The sequence below is a fragment of the Hyperoodon ampullatus genome, assembly GCF_949752795.1.
Source record: "Hyperoodon ampullatus genome assembly, chromosome: 14".
Classification (NCBI taxonomy): Eukaryota; Metazoa; Chordata; class Mammalia; order Artiodactyla; family Ziphiidae; genus Hyperoodon; species Hyperoodon ampullatus.
In genome coordinates, this window is record NC_136927.1 from 67,734,437 (window position 1) to 67,746,534 (window position 12,098).

Sequence of the window (12,098 nt, forward strand, 5' to 3'; positions counted from 1 at the left end):
AAGGGCTAACACTATGTGATTTCAAGACTTGCTGTATAAAGCTATGGTAATCAAAACAGTCTGGTATTGGTATAGGGTTAGACACCTAGATCAACAGTGTAGTATATAGGGAGTCCAGAAATAGATCCACACATGTATGGACATCTGATTTTTGACAAAGGTACCACAATAATTCAAAGGAGAAAGGATAGTCTTTTCAACAAATGGTGCTGGAACAATATTCATATACAAAAAAAAAAAAGAACTTTGATTCATACTTTGTACTATGTACAAAAATTACCTCAAAATGGATTGTAGACCTACATATAAAACCAAAACTCTAAACTTCTAGAAGAAATAATGGGAGAAAAATCTTTATTGGTTGTACAGAGATTTGGGTTATACAAAGATTTCTTAGATATTATACCATAGAGGAACAGACTATTAAATTGGACTTTATTAAAATTAAAAACTACCATTCTTCAAAAAATACCGTTAAGAGAATGAGATGACAAGTCACAGATTGGGAGAAAATCTTTACAGAGTATGTATGTGGTGAGGGACCTGTATCCAGATCATATAAAGAATTCTCAAAACTCAGTAATAGCCTTTCGTTTTGGTGGTGTGCAGTAGTAATATGGTGGTGAAAATTTCCAAGAAGAGGATGTTTGTTGTTGATGGCTTTTTCAGAATTAAACTGAATGAGTTCTCACTCAGAGGCTGGCTGAAGATGACTGCTCTGGAATTGAGGTCTGAATTATACCAACCAGGACAGAAATCATTACCTTGGCCTTCAGGAGCAGAATGTTCTTGGTGAGAAGAGTCCAGGAATTGACTGATGTAGTTCAGAAGAAGTGTGGATTCCCTGAGGGCTACGTAGAGCTCTGTGCTGAAAAGGTGGCCACACGAGGTCTGTGTGCCATTGCCCAGACAGAATCTCTGCATTACGAACTGCTAGGAGGGCTGGCTCTGCAGAGAGCCTGCTGTGGGGTGCTGCAGTTCATCATGGAGAGGGGGGCCAAGGGCTACAGGGTCATGGATGTCAGGGAGACTCTAAGGACAGAGGGCTGAATCCATGAAGTTTCTGGATGGTGTGATGATCCACAGTGGGGACCCCGTTAACTACTATATTGATACCCCTGTGTGTCAGTGTTGTGCTGGGCATCAGAGTGAAGATCATCTTGTCCTGGGATCCAAGTGGTAAGACTGGCCCTAAGAAGCCCCTTTCTGACCACATGAACATTGTGGACTCTAAGGATGAGATATTATCCATCATTTCCATCTTGGGCCAGAAGGATAGGAAGCCAGAGCTACCTGCCATGCTCGAGCCAGTCCCCACTGCATAACATGGTCTTCTTGGCACCTGGATACGGAGTCTGGATGTTGCTTTGTAAAGACCTTTAATACCGTCTTTTGAAAAGACAGTATAACAATGACAGCAAAAGCCCTCAATAATACAACAAACAACCCAGTTTTAAAATGGGCAAAAGATTGGACAGATATTTTACCAAAGAAGATATACTGATGGCAAATAAGCACATGAAAAGATGCTCATTATCATTACTTAGTAGGGAAATGCAATTAAAATCACAGTGAGATACCACTCCATACCTTTTAGGATGGTTAAAATTTAAAAGACTGACCATACCAAATGTTTGGTGAAGATGTAGAAGAATTGGAGCTCTCATATACTGTTGAAGGGAATGTTAAATGGTGCAACCATTTTAGAAAACAGCTTGGCAGGTCCTTAAAAAACTAAACATGCATCTATCATATGATTCAATCAGTCCACTCCTAGAAAATAAGAGAGCATATACGTGTACAAAGACTTGTACCTGAATGTTTATAGCAGCTTTATTGGTAATATTCAGAAGCTGGAAACAATCCAAATGCAACAGGTGACTGTATAAATTAATTGTGATATAATCCATATAATGGAATACTACTCAGCAATAAAAAGGAATGAACAACTGATACACACAAAAATGTGGATAAATGTCAAAATAATTGTGCTGAGTAAAAGAAGCCAGACTGTCCCCCCGACCCCCACCAAATAGTGCAGTACTCTATGATTTTATTTATATAGAACTCTAGAAAATGCAAGTTAATCTATAGTGACAGCAAATCAGCAGTAACCTAGGGAGGGGGCAAAAAGGAGTGAGAGGAAGGATTACAAAGGTGCATGAGATTTTGAGGGGTGATGAATATATCCACCGTCTTGATTGTTGTGATAGTTCACAGGTGTATACTTAGGCTGAAATTTATCAAATTTTACACTTTAAATATATGTAGTTTACTATATGTTAATTATACCTCCGGGCAGCTGCACAGAACTTTGTAACCCATAGAGCATTGCTGTGGGGTTGGGTTAGGGGGCTTAAAAAATGTGCACATGTTCCATTGCCAGCTATTCTTGTGATTTGTGGCAGTGATGAGTAGCTGCACCCCAGGAGTTTAGGTTTTAGAGCATGAAAAAGTATGCTGAAGTGAAATACTGTTTTAAGGTTTGAAAAATGCCCTCTATTTTTATAGAGTAGTGTATGATAATACATCTGAAATGTTATGTTCTTTTATATAAATAATACTTTAAAAAGCAAGGCTTCCTGTGGTGTGTCATATTCTCAGAAAGGCTGGGCCTCAGTGTTGAGGCTTTGACATTGGTACAGTGTTTCCTGGCTAACTGTGTTCACCGTACAAATACGCTCAGGTGAAGGTGATGGTTGACTCAGGTGACCGGAAGCGCGCCATCAGTTCCGTGTGCAGCTACATTGTGTACCAGTGTAGTCGGCCAGCTCCTCTTCACTCCCGGGATCTTCACTCCATGATAGTGGCAGCTTTTCAGTGTCTCTGTGTCTGGCTGACAGAGCACCCTGATATGCTTGATGAAAAGGTTAGTCTACTAGATCTTAAACCAGTAAATAGAAACAAAAATGTATGTTGGAAAATATCTTTTGAAAGAGAATATCTAAATGTAAATACAACATTGCATACTTTAAACTGAATATACTTGTTATATTTCAGGAGAACACTTGTCCTAGTGAGCATAATTCAAAAACTGTCATCGTACTTATGCAGTTGACCCTTGAACAATATGGAGTTGAACTGTGTGAGTCCACTTACATGCAAATTTTTAAAAATAGTAAATACTACACTATTACATGATTCCTGATTGGTTGAACCCATGAATGTGGAACTGTGGATAAGGAGGAGCCGCATATATGGATGGCTGATATACATGTGGATTTTTGACTGAACTGAGGGTCAACGCCTCTAACCCCCATGTTGTTCAGGGGTCAACTTTATTTGGTTGCAAATTAACCCATAGAGAAGTTCTTTTTAAAGATGGGGCTTTGAATAATTTATCTGTGAACTGTCAAGAGATGGCCAATAGGTACTTTGGTCACCTGTCATCAAACCAAGAAGGGCAGTTGATAGCCAGGCTGCAAACCTAGAGCACTGCTTGTTCATAAAGGTTGCTTGTATCTAAAAATTTCATTTCACACACGTTTTTTTCTTTTCAAGTAGACACAGATATCTAGGCTGCTTTCTCTACCATTGTTCCATGTAATACTTTTCTTATGGGAAGGCAGACAGTTACAAAGAATTCACAGTGTAAATAAAAGAAGAGATACCAGGTTTATTGGAAAATTATAGAGAGTTTTATATAGTTTTTTAAAAATAATACTGTTGATTAACTCTTAGTCATTTTCATGATGACTTGTAAAGTTATCATACCAGAAATTACTTTAAAATGTCAGTAACCTATGAGCTTCCCTTTGGATAATGTAACATATTTTACACCATGTAGGTTTAACTGAATTACTTTCACTGGGCCTTTCACGATTTACAGTCCATGGTAATTTTACAAGACTTGTGACTGATAAAATTGAAATGAATTTATCATTACTTATTATCTGAATCTCAACACTCAAATTTAGTTCTTTGAAGAACAATGGGGGGGAACAAGTTTATTTTATTAAATTATTATGAAGTTAATATATACCTATTCAAGAAAATGAGAAATTAGAGTCCCACCACCAAAACACACCCATATCGACACTTTCATGTATTTCCTTGTCGTCTCATAAAATAGGTGTATTACAAACGCTAATCTGCTTTTCCTTTTTCTAGGACTGTCTTAAGGAAGTGCTGGAGATTGTGGAACTGGGTATTTCAGGAAGCAAGTCCAAGAACAGTGAGCAAGAGGTCAAGTACAAAGGAGATAAGGAGCCAAACCCTGCATCTATGAGGGTAAAGGATGCTGCTGAAGCCACCCTAACATGGTATGAAAGTGACTGCACAGGGATTGTGCCTAAGAGTTAGATGGGATTAGATGTGATCCTGTGTTGTTTCATCTCCTCCCCAGTTGTTCAGCATTAAGTGACACAACCCCATTTAGGATACTGTTTCTCCAGAAATAAAATGGAAAAGAAAATCTCTTGTTTTTTGGACCAAAGGAAACCAGGAACTTGGGGCTGAGAGTTTGGGTCCTTGTTTTTCTATGCTGGTTGTTAGTTAATTCAAGTCATATCATTTTAGAGCTGGAAAGGATCTTGGAGAGCCTTACCCACCCCCTCACTTTGATGGCTGAGTCCAGAGACAGGGTATGTCCGTGGTCACACCATTAGGTCTCCTACTTGCCAGCTCAGTGGTTTGTATTCTCTGCTATACCATTTATATTACATGTTACAGGTTCATTCAGCAAGATTTATAAACTTTCTCTTATGAACTGGTAATAGGATTGTAAAGATAAATCAGATTCAGTTATCACCGTCAAAGAGCTTCTTGTCTAGTAAGGAAGATAAGATGTGAACACAAATATCTATAATGCTAGTTAGATTAAATGCTCTAAGAGAAGAGGTACAAATGAAATGCTGGGGTGTTGGAAGGAGGAAATGAATACTTCCAGATTTGGGGAAATCAGAATAAGATTCCTAAGGAAAATGACATTGACCTGACTCTTAGAGAATGGATAAAGTTTGAGCCATAAGTCAGATTGCAGGGTGGTTAGGCTGCAAGAGAAGACTCCTACGTCAAGCAATTTGGTAGTGAAGGGACAGAGACAGGTTGGTATCTTGAAAAAGTATTAGAATTGAAAGAGTGTGTTTGGCCAGTTAGTGAGCAGAGTAGAAAGAGGGAAGAAAGGCAGTTTATCAACTGAAAGGAAGAGGTAGGTGGAGAAGATTAGGTGGAATTGGTACAGATGGAAAGATGAGGCTTATGAAAGGGTAAATGTGGATGAGACCCCAGAACAACATAAAAACAGGAAGGAGGAATGTCAAGTCAGTCTGGGTTGGCTCATCTTGGTCTTCTTAGTAAAGTGGTAGGTAAGACAGCTTGTAGATTTGTATGTAAATCAGCCCCTACCAAGATCCCAGAATCTTTTATGAGTTTTGTGACCTGTTGAAAGCTTCACACTAAAGTGTGCACAATAAAGTTGGGTTTATTTCAGTTCCTCATGGGCTTGGGTCATTCAGTAAAGTTTCAGAAGCACACTTGCTTTAGTTCAGTCCTGCTCACTATGCTAATGATGGGCTTTCACTGACTTTGTGGAGGTTTGGCTAATAGCTAGAAAATTAGAAAAATGCGATTGAGTACTAGAAATAATAGAAGTCCAGAGAGAAGACCTGTGTGGGCTGGGGTGGGCTTAAAAGCATTATTAAAAAACTAAGACTTGATGTGTGTACATTGAAGAGTAAGGGATATGGAGAAAGGGGGAAGGACATTTCTCACTGGGACTCTGCGTTATATAAAAATAAGTTTGCTCCATCCTAGGCTGGATGGGACATTCCATTGAGAATATGATTGGCAGTGAGGATCGGATATGAGCTCGGAATAAGTAGAGAGTCCTGGGATGCTTCCAGGGCTAGCCAGTAGTTATGCAGGTGGCTCATCTGTCTTATCTCTGCTGGCAACTCTACAAAAGGCATCTTCAGTTTTAAGTCTTGAAGAGGGCCCTGAAGAGTCATCATGAAACATATCCAAATCACATTTTCTCTGTTCCCTCACAATTACAGCTTTATGTCAGTATCATTGCTGTTTTCCAGTTATGCAAGCACAGAACTTTGACTCATTTTCTGATTTATCTCTGCTTTATCTGTTATTCCCCATATGAAGCCAGTCACTGAGTCCAATAGACTTTACTTTTGAAAGTATTTCCTCCATTTGTTCTGACCTCAGATAGCATTCCCAGTCCAGGCCCTTATCACTTCTTGCCTGATTTCCCTGTTTTCAGTCTGTCACACTTTTCATTTTGCATTCTGTTGCTGAACTCATCATCTTAGGTACTGTGCTTATTCTGCTGCTTGAGTGATTGAAAACTGAATAGATTGCTGTTTACTGCCATGTGGTGTGAAATTTTTGGTCTCGTTTTCAAAGCCCTCCTTGAGTCCCCACTGAAACTGTCTGATCTTTCCCAGCACATCCCTTCTGCCACAGCTGGCAGGCCACTTGTGGCCGTGAAGTGCACATGTTCATACCTGTCTATATACTTGCCCTGGGTTTCAGGACTTCCCTCTTCTCTTGGCCACATCCTCCATTGTTCGGTGCTCACATCATATCCACTACTTCTGTGGACCTTCTTTGGTCATTCTGCTTCTTTTCCACACCTCTGTGCTCAATTAGCCTGACCTTACCACACTGCATGAGTTCTACAGTGTCATGATCACACCTGGTTATATTTGATAACATGCTAGTGTTACCTCCCCAACCTGGGTAAAGACTACATTTCCCTCTTCACACCCCTCACAGTGCTGAGCACACAGGAGATAGTTACGGAATGCAGATCAGCTGGTTGGTGTTTTTTCCCTTGTGGTATAATATACATTAGGACTCTTGGAAGACATTTCAGTGGCCCCTCTGCTTAGTCACCTTTAAGACTTATTTACCAAGTTATTCAGCCTCTAATTTTGGGATACTTTAACCCCCAAGTTTGCCCATTTCATTTTAATTGTTAAAAACTTGATGTTTACACTGAGCTAAAATCTCTCCCACTTTAACTTCTACCCATTGGTTCTGATTCAGACTTTTAATAATGAAACCCTTTTTTCTGAGGAGTGGTGATATTCGAAGACAATGCTCATGTTCTTTCTGATTCATTTCTGCCAGTACCTTCAACTGTTTTTCATATGACAGGGATTTAGAGTACCTTTATCATCCTCATCTTTTTCCTTTCAATGGCGCAGGTTTGGCTGTGTACCTCTTTAAAGGTCAGTGACCTTTAAATTGTAGAATATTATATTTTCATTCAAGTGTACTTAGAGACTGCATTGGGTTTTTGAGAACCTGGTGGTTTGTACTAAGTCAACTAAAATCTTAGAGGCTTTTTTTAACGCATTTACCTTTTGTCTTTCTCATCCTGTACTTATTTTTTGGGGGGTATTTGGATGTAATATACAGAATTTTACATTTAAACTTGAAATTTCTTTATGTAAGATTTACCTCATTATTGTTAATCTTTTAAGATTCTTTTGGATCCCAACTCTTACTCTGATATATTAACTCTGCAGCTCAGCTTTTGGTCAACTGCAGATTTATTTTATTTATTTATTATTTTAAAATTTATTTATTTATTATTTTTGGCTGTGTTCGGTCTTTGTTGCTGTGTGCGGGCTTTCTTTTAGTTGCAGCGAGTGGGGGCTACTCTTCACTGTGGTGCGCAGGCTTCTCATTGCGGTGGCTTCTCTTGTTGCAGAGCACGGGCTCTAGGTGAGCGGGCTCAGTAGTTGTGGCTCGTGGGCTCTAGAGCACAGGCTCAGTAGTTGTGGCGCACGGGCTTAGTTGCCCTGCGGCATGTGGGATCTTCCTGGACCAGGGCTCGAACCCATGTCCCCTGCATTGGCAGGTGGATTCTTAGCCACTGTGTCACCAGGGAAGTCCCCAGCTGCAGATTTAATGAGCCTGCCCTGTGTGTCCTAATCAAAGATACTGATAAAAATATTGAACAGGGACTTCCCTGGTGGTCCAGTGGTTAAGACTCCGCTTCCACTGCAGGGGGCACAGGTTCTATCCCTGGTCGGTTGGGGAAGATCCCGCGTGCTGCACGGCGTGGCCAAAAAAATAAATTAATTAAATGGTTAGTTCTTGAAGAAATATATATATATATTGAACAGAGAAAGACTCACAAAGCACATGATAAGAGGTTTCCCTTCAGGTTCACAGAGGTTTTTAAATCTTGTCTGTAAGTTTATAATGATACACTGCCAAATACTTGCATGTCTTGATTTCAGAGATATTTCTCTGCCTTTCCAGTCTAGAAATCATCAAGAAGAGAAAATGAGGTTAGGCTGGTGTGACCTATACCCTTGCCAGCAACCTATTTGATAATGTCTTAGGATCTTGCATGGAACATAAGCTCACATGGTCCATATGCTTTGTGACAACCATCTCTGTCCCATATTAGAAAACCCACATTTTCCCATTACTCGTCTCTTGGTTTTTCATAAATCCTTAGGCCTGAACTCATCATGAAATTCTCCTGGTCCTTGAAATTCTTAGATAGTCCTCCTCCTAGGAGGAGAGAAAATGGAAGGAAAGTATCTGTTAAGCAGTGTTGCCTTCTATTATCCGAGAGATTTGGGTTCAAGCATTAGAATGAAAGAGAAAGGGAGAGGATTGCAATGATGTTGGGGAATACTAATTTTCAAATGAGTTACGTATGAAGGATCAGGTGATATTAGGACCACAAGATAAAATCTTTAAGTTTTCTTAAAAAGATTCTTTCTGTGTTTCAGTTTCTTAATTATAAAATGGGAATAATAATGGTACCTATCTCATAGGGTTGTTATGATAACTAAATAAAATGTGTAAAGTGCTTAGACCCAGTGCCTGGCACATGGTAAGTGGTATATGTAAGTTATTACTATTATGCATTGAAGGTATGCAGAAATCTCTGTGGATATAAACATTTCAGAATGGTAAGACTTGATCAGTTGAATTCCAGTTTATAAAGCATTTTTTCTTATATATTCTCATTTAATAATTACAGTGGTTCTGTGAGATGTAACTACTAGTGCATCAAGTTCCTTATCTGTAAAATGAAGATATCTATTCATGGCCACACAGTGAGAAGGCAGTAGGCCCTGGTTTCTGGTCTCTTGATGATCACTTATCTCTTCTGAGCCTGAGTTTCCCCGTCTGAAAAATTGAGGGGGCTTGGCTGATCTTTGGATCCTTTTCTAGGTCTAGAATGCTTTAGCATTATCCTGAAACCTGGAGCACACACATTTTTTAAAATATATCTTCAGGAGCTTCATGATTTGGAAGTATGATTAGTCACGTTCCCTGGGTAGCAAACTTCGAGAGAGAGAAATTTGCTTGCAGGAAGTTTATTGGAAAGTGCTCTCAGGATCAACCCTTATGAAGGAATGAAGGAAGTAGGATTGAGCAGAGGGAAGACATAAACTGTGATGCATTTGCAACAAAGAGCTCTGGAGCTGGGCTGGCCCTTCAGGATTCTCTCATGTTGGGGCCAGGGGGCTGGGACTTTATACCCCTGTATTAACAGTTCATTGGACGAGAACTGTCCCAGGAGGAAGCTGTGATCTTGAGTAAAGTGGTTCTCATTGGCCTCTCCAGGACTCAGCTGAAAGCTATGGCCACCATCTCCCTGCATCTGAGGGACTGGGTCTTTCAATCTTGGAGAGGGAAATCTGGACAGCACACCACAGCATCCGCCACAGGGAGTAAATCTGACTCTCAAAGAGGAAGCGTGGCTGTGGTCAAATAAATCCAAAAGAACAGAAGGACAGATTGATGCATGAGGTGAACTTAAGATTTCCCTTTGGGGATTAACTGTTATCTTTTGCATTCTCCGTAGTATTATGCAGTTGCTTGGCGCATTTCCTTCACCCAGTGGTCCTGCCTCTCCTTGTAGTCTGGTGAATGAGACCACTTTGATTAAATACTCCAGACTGCCAACCATAAACAAGCATAGTTTCCGGTACTTTGTCTTGGATAACAGTGTCATCCTGGCAATGCTGGAGCAACCTCTTGGAAATGAACAGAGTAAGTTTCAGCACTTTGGGCTTTTTCCACTGCTAAATCAACATGTTCATCAGTATTAGCAAGCTGTTTCCGGGATCGGGGAAGGAAAGACTGCAAATTCTAAGTAATTTTGCATTTGTCAGAAAGCCTTCTAGCTGATGAGATAATAGCAACTAAAAAATAGAGGGTCAGAAAATGCAATATACATATTAAATAGAATCTTTTAGAGGCTCTTTATTAGAAAAGAGCTCCATAATTTTATAAAAAGTTTACTTTAGTGGGATATTTCTGTTGTTTACTGTGTATAAAAATCAGTATTACTCTTCCGTCCTTCTTGAACTTTGGATCCTGCCCCTCTCCTTTCCCACCCTTCACTCCACATTGTTCTTTTTCAGTTATTGGTGCCACCCAAACAGGCTGGGAATTGGAGGAGTCATCTTTGCCTTCTCCTTCCTGTTACTCCCTTATGTAGTTGGTTTCCAAGTTTCTACCCCGCTAGTGACTTTGGAATCTTCTTTTCTCTGCATTCCTCCCAGTACAGCCAAATGCAGGCCTTTATTATTTCTTACCTGGATTATTGCTTCCTACCTGATCTGATTCTTCCTCCTTCCAGTTCCAAAATTTGTTACCGTTACCTCCATCCTACTTGCTGCCACCATTGCATTCATCCTCAAATGCAGATCTGACCATTCCAGTGCCCTCCTGAAAATTATTCAGTGATTTTCCATTGACATAACATGCACTGTTTTCTTCCCCTCTTTCCCCCAATTATAAACCATCTCAAGGTGTGTGATTACCACTGCAACGCAGACTACTCAAAGTACATTTTTTTCTGATGGTAATTGGAATCAGCCAGTATGTAAAGGAAGCATGTTCTTAGAGAGACCCTTATTGCTGGGAAGGTAAAGGAAAGTGAAGGTTACAGAATCGTTGGGCATACAGGGAATCACCTAGCGTTCAGTTCCCGCATTTACAGGTTAAGAAACTGGGGCTCAGAGAGGGTATGTGACTTATCCAGGGTTACTTGAGAAGTGTATGGTATGACCAGGACTAGAGTCCAAATTTTCTGAACCTCATACTGTCTCTTTGTTATTGTTGCCCCACAGTGATAGGATTTCCTCAGTGATTAAAGACTTACCTTCTTACTTTTGCAAACGTGAAAAGGATCTTAGAGTCCCATGCAAATTCTGTTGAGTATATATAGGTAGGATCTCATAAATCCATAAAATGAAATGAGACGTTTCCCAGTAGTTCAGGGACGAGTGAATACCATCACAGGTTTCCTTCCTCTTGTGGTAAGATACAGTGACTTTAATATGAAGTGGATGGGGCCTTTAATCGTTGCCCAACTCCAGAAACACTGGTCCCAAGCCTTTCCGTCTTAAGGCACCTCATCCTTCTCTACCTTAGACCTGGGTGTTGCTTGACTTTCTTCCCTGGTTTGTGCCAGTTATTCATGATTCCTCCAGTTTCCCACTCCCAAGCCACCTGCTAAAGAGTCTATAAAATCCCAGTATCCTCTCCAGGTTTCCTAGCCTGAGGGGTAAATGTCAACCCTTTCAGATTTTTTAGGACTCCATTACTCTCATTCTAAGCAATTTCATTGCATTGGAATTCTACCAAAAATATAAACAATTGGGATTTTATAGAACTACAAGGATATTTTAATGGTTCATTGTAATAGTTAATAACAGAAGTAAGAGAGAGAAGTTTGAACAAGTTTGACTCCTACACCAGAGACAAAAGAAGGGAATAGGAAGAAGGATCTGGGTACTCAGGAAGTCCATCCTGAGTTCTTTACCTCCCTTCTTCCTGCCCCTGAACTTGTGTTGGGATGAAACAGTGCCTGCCTGTGGTGGGCCGTGGTGCACAAAGGCATGGGTGAATGTAACATCAGCACCGCAAGCACCCAGCCTGTCTTCTGCATTTAGGTCATTCCCAACACTGAAAATTAAGAGTATTTGCTAGGATAGTGTTACCCAAAAATGTGTATGTGTATTGCTGGAGGTATGTGAGATGATGTTGGTTGATACATCGGTGAACATTATTTTATGTATTTTTAAACACGTGTTTTTAAAATATATAATTAGCACACCAAAATTCATGGTTTTCCTTTTAAGGTAGAAATATATCAT

General features: G+C 40.0%; 1 protein-coding gene and 1 pseudogene across 2 annotated transcripts in view; both read left to right on the forward strand.

Moving 5' to 3' along the window:
- RALGAPB (Ral GTPase activating protein non-catalytic subunit beta) overlaps positions 1-12,098 on the forward strand; it is a gene marked incomplete at its 3' end in the record, with an annotated part of 96,782 nt that overhangs the window by 62,669 nt on the left and 22,015 nt on the right. Inside the window, exons 18-20 of the mRNA XM_079720291.1 lie at positions 2,687-2,869; positions 4,111-4,262; positions 9,797-9,984. Of these exons, the coding sequence (XP_079576417.1) occupies positions 2,687-2,869; positions 4,111-4,262; positions 9,797-9,984 (523 nt within the window). The remainder of the gene's footprint in view (positions 1-2,686; positions 2,870-4,110; positions 4,263-9,796; positions 9,985-12,098) is intronic.
- On the forward strand, positions 617-1,325 carry LOC307063794 (small ribosomal subunit protein uS3-like; annotated as a pseudogene). Its single transcript has one exon. The product of its transcript is annotated as a small ribosomal subunit protein uS3-like (transcript).